The 15019-nt window shown below is 42.2% G+C and overlaps 1 protein-coding gene across 4 annotated transcripts in view; it reads right to left on the reverse strand.

The window, feature by feature from the left end:
• Window positions 1-15019, reverse strand: part of ADAMTSL1 (ADAMTS like 1) — an 890862-nt gene that overhangs the window by 96548 nt on the left and 779295 nt on the right. For all 4 annotated transcript variants that reach the window (XM_074330338.1, XM_074330337.1, XM_019739192.2 and 1 more), the window contains 2 exons: window positions 11546-11699; window positions 9560-10685 (listed from right to left, as the gene is read on the reverse strand). In XM_074330338.1, coding sequence (XP_074186439.1) covers window positions 9560-10685; window positions 11546-11699 — 1280 coding nt within the window. The remainder of the gene's footprint in view (window positions 1-9559; window positions 10686-11545; window positions 11700-15019) is intronic.

Below are 15019 nucleotides of genomic sequence, written 5' to 3' on the forward strand. Positions count from 1 at the left end.
AAAGTATTTGCGGTTTAAAAGGCTGAAAATAATTGCAAAACTGCAATTACTTTTGCACTAACCTGATAGTAACTAAATTCAGAAAACTAGTTTCTTTCAAATCAAACATTGGCATGTTTAAAAGCCAAGGAAGTAACAGATTTCCTTCAGTCCCTTTCTTGCTACCTTGACCTATCTTGCTGGCTCAGGCTGTTTAAAGTATACTTGAATACACTGTGAAGTACTACAGATCAATAGCCAGCTGAATCTTGCAGACTTTTTCAGAAAGATAGATTTGGGTACTAAGCAAAAACAGACTAACTGAACTATAACACTGGGCATTTCAGCACTTCTCTGTTTGAAAACAAATGAGCATTTCTGAACCAGACACAGTAATGATGACAAGCGATGAAACCCAACACAGAAGAGGTCACCGACAGCCCAGAGCCGTGCAGTCCCAATGGCAGCTCTGTGCATATATATTCACTTTCTTTTCTCAAAAAGTACTTGGAAAACTGTATAGAAACTAAACTCCAGCCATTTCTTACTGGCCATCTAAGAAAAATGGAAAAATTATGATGTCAAAGATCAGAAGTGGAAATCTCTTCTTTTTCCCTACTGTATCCCATTAGCTTACATTAAAAAGCCCCCTCAAGACTAGATCTAGAAAAAATTTTGACAGTGGCAAAAACTGTAAATTTGCCCATGACCCTCATGCACTTTCGCTCTTAATGCTACTCCCCACTCCCACTGCCACCAATGCCCTGGTGACTGAAGATCCAGAATTTGCCCTCTGCTGTCCTAGGCCTAGCACCTTTAGTATCTTTAGCACCTGGATGCCATATGTCTTTTCCCAACAAGATTCTGCTGAAACTTTTGATCTGAAAGCCAGTAGGGTTAGACTCTCAATGCCCATTAAGGTGAAAATTAAAAGGCTAAAGTAGTGTTTCTAAGTGGTATTTCAAGAATTATTGGTGTCCCTGAGCTTACTAGGCCAAAAAATTGTTCATTGATCAAAGAAGTACTTGGACAAAACTGCATACTATATTGTCTACCTCGAAAGTCACAACACACATTGGAATGCTTAATGGAGTTAAAAAAAAATGGAAAAATCAAAATAATTTCCAATTGGGGGATAGTTAAATGCATTCAAGAACAGTAATCAGATGTGAAAAAAGGTGATATAGATTTCTACATACTATTCCAAAATGTCTCCTACACATGTTGTTGAATAAAAACCAAGCCAAATTTCTCAACATGAGTAATATCTCATTAAAAAAAACAAATCTTATGTGTGTATGTGTGTTTTATATATAATACAATAAAATATATAAAAATTCCAAAAGGATGTATACCAAATTATTAAGAGTGACAGCATGTTGGGAATAGATTTGGGGGGCTGAGGGAGACATGCATTTTTACTTTATAGATTTTGGTATTATTTGAATTGTTTTATAGCCTCTTTATTACATTTATAATTAAAAATTATACTTCTATAATTAAAAATATAGAAGTAAAATCTAGCAGTAAATACATCTGTTTACCTTTAAGAGAGAGCACATCCCAAACTTATATAATCAATGAACCCATTGTGTGGAACACTCAGAAACAACTTGTGCAACAAATTTTGAAGTTACTGCACTCAAGGCTCTCCCCACTCCCTGCCAGCTATGGGTTTTCACCTTCTGTGACCTTCTATAAAAGAATGAAGGAGGTAGAAGGAATCTCAGAGATGACCTGGGACAACCCCATCTCTTTTCAAATGACTAAAGGTCATGAAAGGAGAAGGACAAGATTAGCCTGAAGCCCTCAGTATTCATCTAGCTCCTTCTATATCTTTCCTTTCCTGTAGTCACCGGGTCCTAGATGGGCTGTGACCCTTGGATTTCATTTAAAAGTCATTAAATTAAAAAAAAATCATTAACAATATCTCTAACCCTCAAGACAATTGTCAGGACCCGTGAGTCAGCCCTGGCCTCAATATTCTCCCTGCAGTTTCATGACCCCTCCCCCTTCCCAACAGCCTTTCTTGTTCTACAGCTTTTTAAGGAGGAAGTTGGTGCTATTCAAATGAAGCGATCCTGGAAGAAGCTGGTAGAAAACAGCAAGAGTCTTGAGGCAACTTGGGATCCATTGTGAAGTGCAGATACATAGAAGCATGAACTTATTCATTCCCTGGAACAGCATGACCGTGAGTTGGGCAGAACTGGGTTTGAATCTGCCCTCTTGATTCCGCCTTTTATTTAGCTATCTAACATTGTCAAGTTCCTTAATTCCTGTGAGCAACGTTTCCTCATCTCTGACACAGGGATAAGAGTGTATATGTCACACCTGTGGTGGATATTAACAAAGATGATGGCTGTTCAAGTTGCTAGCACGGGGCACAGTGTATGTAGAGGGAGATTCCTAAGAAGGGAGGTAAGAGTTGGGTAGGGGAAGAGAAATCCACACAGATGACTGAGAAGGAATAATCAGAGAAGTGGGAAGCAAACCAACTGTGCGTACTTTCTAAAGTAGCAATAAACTGTTTTTAGGAAGAAGTGCTTAGCCTGTATAGAATGCTGCTGATGGGCCAGATTTGCTAAGGAATATTTTGAGAGACAACTTTCTTTTTTTGAATGAACAAGAAATAATCTTTTGGGGGTGAGGTGCTTCTCCCAAGAGAAATGTATGTTACATGTAGCCTTAGAATACAAGGTGGGCAAAGAGATGCCAATTGTATAATAAACTGAATGGAAACATTAAGTAGGACTTAAAAAAACTCGTAATTAAAACCTTGGCGGCGGTGACTAAGATAGCCTTCTATATGTGAAATATTTTCAGGGTAAAAGTTGGCTACTTTAGGGCTATAAATGTTTCAAGCCACTCAGGTACAATTAATGCACTGGGCCCATGAAGTGAGGCTAGAAAACGTCCCTTCTGATGGACTTTTCAGGATAGCAATGTGGTAAAACCAGTCAGTTACAGATCCACAAGAGCTGCAAGGATTCAGCAATGGAAGCAGAGAGAAAAGGAGGCATTGCTCTCTTGTTTTCTAAATCACAATTTTCTAAAAGAACTTTTCTAACTTACCCCCGCTGGCTGTGCTGGAATGTCCAGTTCTACTTCTTTGTTCTTAGGTGGAACCAGGTGGCCACACTTAGTTATTTTACCTCTAGCCAGCCCAGAACTTTCCCAGAAAACTGGCAGATTTGGAGTCTGTTAACTTCCACCCTGTCTACTCCCTTCACACACACAGGCACTCTTCGTTTTCACAATCTGGTCTCTCTCGAATCCAAGGCCCAGTATGAGCTACATCTAACTCACATGTAAGTACGGGGTAGGAGGGCGTCTGGGAGGAAGGGCAGGGGGACAGAGAACCCTGTGCTTGGAATTTCTAAGTGTCATTTTAGCGCAAAGATCTAGCTACTTCCACCGAGTCTTTTTAACAGAACTAAGAGCAAGGGCATCATTCTACTCCGAGGTTTGCCTTCCTTCCTTTTGCTCTCTCAATGCTTCTTAAAGGACATGCTTGAACCTCAGGCCACAGAATCACCTGTCGAGCTTGCTATAAAACAGATTTCTCGGGTTGGGTAGGATGCAGGAGCCAGCATTTCTAACAAGTTCTTGGTAATATTATTCACACTGAATTTGAGAACCCTTCCTCTATCCACTTTTAAAAGTTTAGTTTAGAAGTTCAAAGAGAAGTATTTTGTCCACTGGAGTTTAATACAAACTTGGGCCCTAAGTTATTTTATCCTACACGAGCACTTGAGTGTTTCTTAGTTTCTGGAGAGCAGTGATCTTGCTGCCTCACGGTCTCACTGTCTGGTACCAAGCAGGTCTCTGTGGAGTTGAAGGGATGACTGCAAAGGACCCCTTACTAGCCTCCCCCACAAGCCCAGCTTCCACTCATGCTCCTCTGCACCCTTCACAAAACAGCCAGTGTGAATCTATAAAAATGGCAATGCAATCATTTCACTTTCCTCCCTAATATCTTCCCAAATCTCCCTGCTCCTAGACTAAACCCTAAACGCCTTCTCTTGGTCTCCAGTTACCCGCATGGCCTCAGACCGTACCACCGCTACCTTCTGCCTGCCGCACTTCTGCCAAATGAACTTCTCTTGGATTCCTCGAACACACAAACTCACTTTCACTCTGGGGTTTTGCACTGCTTTTCCCTTGTGGAAGAGTGCTCTTCCTCCTGAGGTCATGTTGCTGGGCAGTGGGCATTATCCAGAGCTTGGTTTGAGGTAGCTCGTCAGGGCACCCGTCTAATGCGGTCACCACACCATTCCCTATCACACCTGTTTTGATTTTCTGTCCAACACTCATCATCTGATATTTTTCTTACTTTTCCGTGTCTACTGTCTTGATCCACTCATTCATGAACTCATTCACTATTTATTTAGTTCCTGCTTGGTGCCTGGCACTATTCTCTGCACTGGGGATACAGCAATAAAGAAAGTCTCTACCCTCATGGACAGACCATCAATGAATACACATATATCAGATGATGATAAAACTTTGGGAATAAAATAGCAGAGTTAAAGGGATAGAGAGGATGAGGAACGCTCTTTTAGATACAGTGATCAGGGAAGGCCTTTCCAATGTGTGCCATTCACAGAGAAATCTAAATGTACGTAAACTGCAAGAGAACACAGCCTTCTATTTCATTCGCCATATCCCCAGGGAGTAGGTGTGTATCTGGCATAGAATAGGTGGATTAATAAATACGTATGGAAGGAATAAATATACATAGCCCTGTCTTAGCACTTAAACCCTGCATTGACTTCTCTGGCTTCCAAACTAGACTTTTCATTGACAAGGAATGAGTCATTTCTCTTCCATCCATAGTTATCTAACATAGGGTCTGGCTGAGAGAAAGCATGAGAATGTTTGTGAAATAAAGGCAGAAGTAAGGATTATGAGGAACCAGTCTGTCATAATACACTGAGGGGCATCCTATAAACCCGCACTGCTTGAGAAGTTCATATGTTCTTTTGAGAATCATGTGAATTCATTTCAACTAGTAAATTAGATAGATAACAAGATGTAGTATTAGGTTGGTGCCAAAGTATTTGCGGTTTAAAAGGCTGAAAATAATTGCAAAACTGCAATTACTTTTGCACTAACCTGATAGTAACTAAATTCAGAAAACTAGTTTCTTTCAAATCAAACATTGGCATGTTTAAAAGCCAAGGAAGTAACAGATTTCCTTCAGTCCCTTTCTTGCTACCTTGACCTATCTTGCTGGCTCAGGCTGTTTAAAGTATACTTGAATACACTGTGAAGTACTACAGATCAATAGCCAGCTGAATCTTGCAGACTTTTTCAGAAAGATAGATTTGGGTACTAAGCAAAAACAGACTAACTGAACTATAACACTGGGCATTTCAGCACTTCTCTGTTTGAAAACAAATGAGCATTTCTGAACCAGACACAGTAATGATGACAAGCGATGAAACCCAACACAGAAGAGGTCACCGACAGCCCAGAGCCGTGCAGTCCCAATGGCAGCTCTGTGCATATATATTCACTTTCTTTTCTCAAAAAGTACTTGGAAAACTGTATAGAAACTAAACTCCAGCCACATTTCTTACTGGCCATCTAAGAAAAATGGAAAAATTATGATGTCAAAGATCAGAAGTGGAAATCTCTTCTTTTTCCCTACTGTATCCCATTAGCTTACATTAAAAAGCCCCCTCAAGACTAGATCTAGAAAAAATTTTGACAGTGGCAAAAACTGTAAATTTGCCCATGACCCTCATGCACTTTCGCTCTTAATGCTACTCCCCACTCCCACTGCCACCAATGCCCTGGTGACTGAAGATCCAGAATTTGCCCTCTGCTGTCCTAGGCCTAGCACCTTTAGTATCTTTAGCACCTGGATGCCATATGTCTTTTCCCAACAAGATTCTGCTGAAACTTTTGATCTGAAAGCCAGTAGGGTTAGACTCTCAATGCCCATTAAGGTGAAAATTAAAAGGCTAAAGTAGTGTTTCTAAGTGGTATTTCAAGAATTATTGGTATCCCTGAGCTTACTAGGCCAAAAAATTGTTCATCGATCAAAGAAGTACTTGGACAAAACTGCATACTATATTGTCTACCTCGAAAGTCACAACACACATTGGAATGCTTAATGGAGTTAAAAAAAATGGAAAAATCAAAATAATTTCCAATTGGGGGATAGTTAAATGCATTCAAGAACAGTAATCAGATGTGAAAAAAGGTGATATAGATTTCTACATACTATTCCAAAATGTCTCCTACACATGTTGTTGAATAAAAACCAAGCCAAATTTCTCAACATGAGTAATATCTCATTAAAAAAAACAAATCTTATGTGTGTATGTGTGTTTTATATATAATACAATAAAATATATAAAAATTCCAAAAGGATGTATACCAAATTATTAAGAGTGACAGCATGTTGGGAATAGATTTGGGGGGCTGAGGGAGACATGCATTTTTACTTTATAGATTTTGGTATTATTTGAATTGTTTTATAGCCTCTTTATTACATTTATAATTAAAAATTATACTTCTATAATTAAAAATATAGAAGTAAAATCTAGCAGTAAATACATCTGTTTACCTTTAAGAGAGAGCACATCCCAAACTTATATAATCAATGAACCCATTGTGTGGAACACTCAGAAACAACTTGTGCAACAAATTTTGAAGTTACTGCACTCAAGGCTCTCCCCACTCCCTGCCAGCTATGGGTTTTCACCTTCTGTGACCTTCTATAAAAGAATGAAGGAGGTAGAAGGAATCTCAGAGATGACCTGGGACAACCCCATCTCTTTTCAAATGACTAAAGGTCATGAAAGGAGAAGGACAAGATTAGCCTGAAGCCCTCAGTATTCATCTAGCTCCTTCTATATCTTTCCTTTCCTGTAGTCACCGGGTACCTAGATGGGCTGTGACCCTTGGATTTCATTTAAAAGTCATTAAATTAAAAAAAAAAATCATTAACAATATCTCTAACCCTCAAGACAATTGTCAGGACCCGTGAGTCAGCCCTGGCCTCAATATTCTCCCTGCAGTTTCATGACCCCTCCCCCTTCCCAACAGCCTTTCTTGTTCTACAGCTTTTTAAGGAGGAAGTTGGTGCTATTCAAATGAAGCGATCCTGGAAGAAGCTGGTAGAAAACAGCAAGAGTCTTGAGGCAACTTGGGATCCATTGTGAAGTGCAGATACATAGAAGCATGAACTTATTTATTCCCTGGAACAGCATGACCGTGAGTTGGGCAGAACTGGGTTTGAATCTGCCCTCTTGATTCCGCCCTCTTGATTTCGCCTTTTATTTAGCTATCTAACATTGTCAAGTTCCTTAATTCCTGTGAGCAACGTTTCCTCATCTCTGACACAGGGATAAGAGTGTATATGTCACACCTGTGGTGGATATTAACAAAGATGATGGCTGTTCAAGTTGCTAGCACGGGGCACAGTGTATGTAGCTAATCAAGAAAGGTAGATTTCCACCGTTTCTCTCACACAGCCAACTGCTTACTTCCTCCAGTCCTAATGGTACCAACCCTGGGCAACAGGTGCAGAGGTCACAAACAAAATGGTACCTATGCTTGAAAAACTGACGGGCTGGTCGATGAGACGACATGATTTGGGCACGATAGGTGTGACAGGTGCACTGACAGAGGTGAGTTCCAGGGTATCACCCACCTGAGCATCAGGGCACCACTCTCAATCAGCACCCATCAACTTGGGGGCCTGATACTGGAGCTGCCTCTCAGTGACCCAGTGGCCTCAAAGGGATTTACTGCAACTTTGGCTTGACTCACAAATTTGTTATAAAGATTTCTGGAAAGAACCGCAAGGATCACAGCAGTTAAGCTGCTCAGAGAAAGGAGCAAACAGGTGGAGAGGTTATGAGCACAGACTCCCAAGACATGCTGCCTGTGTTCCAACCCTGTCTCCAGTGCTTCAGTGTGGGTCCAACATCTGTGCCTCAGATGTCTTATCAATGATGTGGTAACACTCATGGTACTTACCCATAGGGTTTTATTATTTTTTTTCTTGAATATTAAACAAGATAATGCCTTTGAAGCATTGAGCACAGTGTCAGGTATACAGTAAAAGCACAGGGAAAAATACTTAGCACTATTATTAAAGATATTTGGTCTGAAAGCCCTAAGGCTGAGAGGCAATACTACTGACAATTCAAAGGCACAAAAGGCGTGTGTGGGATGGACGTCACTTTTGTTCACCAAGTCACAGAAGAGTAAACATAACTGCTCTTTGGGATCATATGAACTTGATATTGAATCCTTGGTCTGGCTCTTACTGAAGTGACCTTGGGTGAGCTGCTGAACCTTGATTTTCTGTGTAAAACTGGAGGATAATGATGTCAATCTTGCAGATTGACTGTTCGAATCACAAATGCAGTTACATAGAAATAAACCTGGCATACTGCCCGGCACAATAAATCCTGGCTTCTTTCCTTCCTTACCCAAAGCTAGCAAATCAGACAAGAGGATTAGCTAAACAATAGTGTTTAGAAATATATTTAATGAGAAGAGCATTCTACATGGATTCAGAGGTGATAAAAAGTAAAAATGAGGACTCTGGACTGGAGGACCTTAAAGTTTCCTCTCGCGTTCATAGTTTATGATTCTCCAAGTGACTACCTATCTTATTTTTGTCACATATTTTGGCTCTGTCACTTAATAAATATGATCTTTAGGAAGTTACTTGACATTGTTTTCTCTTCCATAAAATGTGGATAAAAATTATACCCACTTCTCAGGGCTATTGTTAAAATTCAGTGAGATAAAGCACATAAAGAGTTTACACTTGCCTGGCAGACAGTTACTACTCAATTAATGCCAGCCACTGCTGTTGTCAGGGACGCTATCAAGATTGAGAGAGACAATGTATGTAGAAAGCATGGCACACGCTTTCAAAAAATAGTTATTATTATTATTTCTACAACCACTACTGATTTTACATTATGAATGGCTATGGCCCGGGGAAACCAGTAATTAATACACTGTCATTCCAGTAATGACACATCAAAATAGAGACCCCAAGAGATATTAGGATAATTAATCACAGGTCCAACCGGGAATAAAAGCTTTCTGGAACAAACAGCCTCGTCCAGCCCAGACAGAGGTCTGGCTCACCCACGGGGAGCAGCACGGACTGGCTGCACCCTCTCCCTGGCCCTGGGGACCACACACATGGAGATAGTGTCCGGGTGTATAATGGTTCATCTCACAAAGTGGTAATGTAATAATGCCTTGGCCTGGAATGATAGCTTTTGGCCAAAAGTTCAAAGCTATCCAGTGAGTGTCTCATTAATCTTTGGGGTCCTGTGGGGATCGCGGTGGGTAGGCATTGTTGCTATTACCTTATAAAGATGAGAGCATATAGTTTAGAGAAATGAAATACCTTGTCTTGGCTCCAGCAGTCCATCAGTGCTGACACAGGGCTTGAAACGCAGAGTGCATCCCCTGAGGCCCAGGGCTCTAAGCCCTACCCTTGGAAACACTTTGAAGGAAGAGTGAGTAGGGTGCTTTCGACAAGATGTGGCCCTTGTCTCCCTCCCTTTCTAGACCACGTAACTGCTAGGCTCACCTGTCACTGAACTGAACCTCTTCTCCGTTCCTGGCCCAGCTGATGGTAGGTCTGGGGTTGCCGACGGCCTCACAGTGCAGAAGGACACTCAGTGTTCCGCTGGCCAGGGCCACAGTCTGCCCGAGGTGGGTGACCACTTCGGAGGCGGAGAGCTGCTGGGCCGCTGAGATCTTCCGCAAGATAGTGGGCTTGCGGTGTGGCCGGCGAGAGCCGCTCCCAGCCTCCCCAGACGAGGAGGTCCGGAGCGAGCTGCTGAAGCCAGACACGTGTTTATGAGGCGGGATGGCCACGGGGGGAATCCTCCGCTCAGATGGCTTGAGGAGCATGTCCTGGTGCTCAAGGTGGCTGCGGAAGATGTCCTGGGCCAGCTGGGCCACCAGGTGCTTGCTGTACACGTCACGCAGCTCCTCGGGCTGCTGGGAGAGGTTCCGGAGAATGTCGTCCAGGCGCTGCTGCTCGGTGACAATGGTGAAGGGCAGGTGCAGGAGGGCCTGCTCGGCATTCTGCTCCTCCTCTGAGGATGTGTTCCTTTCCGTGGAGTCTTGGACCTCCCACGAGGCCAGGAGCTCTCCGGGCCAGCCCCCCTGCTCCAGCAGCCGAGAGACAAGGTCATCATAACGGCTCCCCGGGTCAGCAACAAGGCCGCGCTTCTCCGCTTTGCTGCCATTAGCGAAGATTCCGTTCTGGTGTTTGTGGGTCTGCAGGGCCTCCTTGGGGTGGGCCTTCCTCACTGGGAGCGCCTCTTCCTCACTCCTCAGGCTCAAGGGCCGGGCCACCAGCTTCCGATTGCCTCCGATGAGCTTAATCACAAACTGCTCTCGGGCTGGGCCTGCAGAGCAGGTGTAGATGCCCGCATCAGAGAGCTTAAGCCGGTGGATCTTTAAGTAGCCAAAAGGGGCCACGGTGACGTGAGCGGAGCTGATAAGGTGCTGGCCGTCTTTCTCCCAGGTGATGAGGGGCTTGCGGAAGCGCCGTGTGGGGCATCGCAGCACCACTGCGGTCTTGGGGAGCAGGTATGCGAACCCCCCTATGACGAAGTGCAGCTTCCTCTGCCTGCGGGTCTGGATGTAGATCTTTCTTGCTGCCGCAATGTGTGGGCTGTGCTTTGTGGACGGCCGTCCTGGCCCTGGAATGAAAGGGAAGGTGGACGAAGACAAAAATGAGAGTGAGAGGCAGTGACAAGAGAGAGGGAAAAAGAGAGGGAGAAGTGAAGAGAAAGAGGGCCAAAAGAGAGAAGAGGGGAAGAAAGTGCTTCAGGGTTTTTTTTGGCTAGGGCCTTCACTGACCTCCTTATGTTTTATTGGAGGAACTGGTTACCAGCTGTGGACCGTCAAGCTGCCACCACAATAAAAAAACGAGAGAACTAATCAGGTGCAGAGGGGCAACCTGCTCTCATCCCGCTGGGTCTTTCTGTCCCTAGAAACTGAGATGCAGGGCTCTAGATGGAGGGGGATTCCAGGGGAAAGGCAGTCCCTCTCATCAAAAGGACTTAAGAAAAGAAATTAGCATCATTAAAAGAGGCAGAGGACATAGGGAAGGAGAATGTCTCCCTCTCAATGTTTTTATCCTTTGGGTCCTGCAGAGCACCAGGGCCCTCATGTACGCAGGGGAGGGGAACCCAGAAATGTTACAGCTCTAGAGATTAATATTAAAGAGCACAAATCTGTTTAGAGTAGTTTAAAACCCCAGACTGGATAACATTAGACTTCATTAGTAATATGCGGCCTCCAGCTTCCAGATCTCTATATGCCAACAAGTGAACTTTGCTCTACTTCCTGCAAACTGTTTTTCCAGGGGAGAAGAGAATTCCACCTGGCCACATGTAATTAAGGTTCCTTTTCCATCTCCAGCTGAGCTCACCAGCCTGCTGCCCTCCAGGGCCCAATAATCTCTCACTGGTCTGGGTTTAGAGAAGGTTACCGTGTGGCTACTTCTGCTTTCATGTGGGGTTCCATCTCCCCATCTCCAGAGCTCTGACATACTCACTTGCACAGGTTGCCAGCATACAGGGCCTGATGGATGAAGAGAACGGCAGGGGAGGGCATAAGGAGGAATTGACAATAGCTGAGACCCCGGTTTTCAGCACCTTCCGGCAAATGGCACTTCGAGTCTGGGTGCCCTCCCCGCAACTTGTGGAACACTGGTGGGGAAAGAAAAGCCAAATGCATGTAAACGCAGGGAACTACGGCTAATAGATTTTTGTATGAATTCTCAACCTCATCACACATGAGAAAAACTGCTTGGAAAAGCAATAGCCACTAAGAGAGAGAGAAATATTAATTATGTGACAATGTCATGTCTATATTGCGTAAGACATGTCTATATTTTAGCCACATTCTACTCTAAGACTTGCTACTCTAAGGTTTCCTGTAGTCATTATACTTGTTTTTACTTATATGGCCTGGATTTTAGAGTTACAGAGTTAGAGAGTCCTGTGTTCAAATGCTAGCTCAATATTTCACTACTTGGCAAGTTATCTAAATACTTTGAGGCTGTTTCTACTTATGTTTATTTTGCAAGATCGGGAATTAAATGAGATAATATATTTTAAATGTCACACACAGAAATAACACTCAGTTAATGTTAATTCCTTTCTCCTTCATTCACAAATAAAATATTTTAATGTCAAGCATCAGATAATTGTTACATATCTACTTTGTCTGAGGTGGGGTGCTACGTATTAGGAAAAAAAGATGTGCAAGATGGTTCCTAACCTTAAGGAGCTGTCATCAAACGAAGGGGAAAAGTCTAAATTCATTATTAAAATGAAATAGTATATTAAGAATATAGAAATCAAAACCACAATGAGATACCACTTCATATCCACTAGAATGGCCATAATAAAAAAGACAGACAATAATAAGTGTTGGTGAGGATGTGGAAAACTTGGAGCCTTCATGCAGTGCTGGTGGGAATGTAAAATAGTACAGCCCTCTTGGAAAACAGTTTAATAGTTTCTTAAAAAGTTAAATATAAATTTACCATATGACTCAGCAATTTCACTCCTAGGTATCTATCCAAGAGAAATGAAGACATACACCCACACAAAGCCTTGTATGCAAGTGTTCATAGGAGCATTATCATAATAGACTAAAGGGGGAAACAACTTAAATGTCTATCACTGGTAAACGGATAAACAAAATGCGGTGTATCTATACAATGGAATATCATTCTGTCATAAGAAGGAACGTAGTTCTGATATATGCTACAACAAGGATAAACCTTGAAAACTATGCTAAGTTGAATTTTAATAGTATTTAAATTATATCTCAGTGAAGCTGTTTAAAGAGTTAAATAGTAATAAAATAATTCAGTAAAAATATAAAAGATAAGTGAAGTATTATAAAATCAATGCTAGCAATTGTTGAATACTTATGGTACATTAGGGATTTCCTGACCTAGGTCCTGAAAGTGGGTGGACGGGTATAGAGAACCAGGGAAGCATGGGAAGCAGGAAAATATCCAGAACAAAGGTAGAATAGTTCAGTGCAGAAGTCCAAGGCAGGCTTGGGGCAGAGCTAAACCTCTTCAACTGAACAGAGGGAACACGTCGAGAGTGTCAGGAGTTCAAGAGGTAGTTTGGGACCAGACGTTTGGAGACTTTTAATTTTTAGACAGGAGGTTTGGAATTGGTCCATAAAGCAATGAGGAGCCATTGAAGGGAGGAGTGAAATGATGAAAGAGGTGTTTTGAGAAGGTTAATCTGGCAACAGTGTCCGGGAGGGATGGGAGTGGGAGATGGATGGCAGGCAGGGATATCAGTTAAGGAGGCTGCCACAGTAGTCCAGGCTTGAGATGATAAAACCTGAAATAGGGTCATGGCAATGTGCCACGTTAACTTGAAATATGACAGTAAAAACCAAAAAATATTATATCTTCAAATTTTATACGCTAGCCCACTGAAATAAACTATTCAATGCAAAGTTCTATGATATACACCACCCTGAAAGACATTTAAGAGGCAAAAAATGGGGATGAGAGTCAAACCAATGGTTTCGTTCCCTGATCATGGATTCCAGATTCCACTCATCCCTTATTTTATTGTAAATGACGCACCAAATCCAGGGATCAGGTAGAGTAGAGGTAAAGAGCCTGGAAATTTTAAATGAACGGTCATTTTAGTGCTGCCAAGTATAAAAATAGACTGGATGTCAGATCGATTTATGATTTTGGTTAAGTCTCGTTCTTTCTCTAGGCTCAATTTCCACATCTCTAAAATAGGGAAACTAAGCTAGAGCAGAGCTATTTAAACTGTGTTCTATAACTATGTTGAGGAAATGATTCAAGGGGCTTCTCGGGTGAACTGGAGACCCAACTATTGGAAATCTGGGACCCCTACCTGCACTTCAACCGAAACAGCTCTAATTTGATGTTTTTTAGCTTTTTGGCTTCATAGTAAACTTTCAATTCAAAAAAGGGTTCTGTGGCTTTAATTTTTTAAAAAACAACTGGGCTATAGGATCTTCTAAGTTCCTTGTAGCTGTAAAATTTACTACTCTGACGTTAATTTCTTTTATATTTTTTTTTGGAGGGGAACAACTTCCCTAAAACTATGATTTAAAAATATTTAATAGCTAACTCTTTTAGGAGATGGAAGCGTTTCTTAAAGAAAAGAGGTAAGGCCGTTTGAGAGGTCTTATTCTCAGAATAGAATTCAAGAGTAATTTTATTTGAAGGGTCTAAAACTTTGGCTGAATTCTGCCTCTGAGGGATTCTGTGCAGTAACCATGGGAGTGAGCCAGATAGTGGAGGATAAAACACCATAGATCATACAGGTCTTCTTTTCTCCAAGGGGTCTTGTGGGGGGTGTGGAATGCACATCTCATCTCAGGCACAGGGCCAAGGGAAGGGCTGCTGGGATGACAGGGCCAGCTGGAGCCTGTGTGACCACCCCCAGGAGCACGTTAGTATGGCACCATTGTGAATTTCATCCCAGTGAATTGGTGATTACCTGTCATCCTTCCCAGCCCCTCCCCAATGTTTGGACTCTCCATTCATCAACCCAGATAACTCAGAACCTAATAACATTCATTGGATAAGGGCTAATGATTCCTAGTTCCTAAAATGTAACGTTCTCCTCATCGGAAGACTGGCAAAGGCGGGGGAGGTCAATGTCACGACCCTGGGTCCAGCCAACCCAAGTAAGTGCTTTTTTTATGTCTTCTCTTTCTCCTGACAATGAACAGGGATGGAAGAGAATCATTACAATAAATAGGATTAACTTTCACTATGCAGAAAGCACTTTACATGCATCATTTAATTTAAGTCTCCCAATAACCATAAAGGTGGACAGCATGATTATTTCCAATATTCAGATAAGCATACTAAGGCCAAGAAAGGTTAAATAACTAGCCTAAGATTATTAGAGCCTTCATACATTGCTGGTGGGAATGTAAAATAGTACAACCAGTAAGTGGCAGAGTCAGCATGAGAACCTAAGTTTGCCTGTCTTTCAGTCGC

This window comes from Rhinolophus sinicus, linkage group LG04 (assembly GCF_036562045.2).
Source record: "Rhinolophus sinicus isolate RSC01 linkage group LG04, ASM3656204v1, whole genome shotgun sequence".
Lineage (NCBI taxonomy): Eukaryota > Metazoa > Chordata > Mammalia > Chiroptera > Rhinolophidae > Rhinolophus > Rhinolophus sinicus.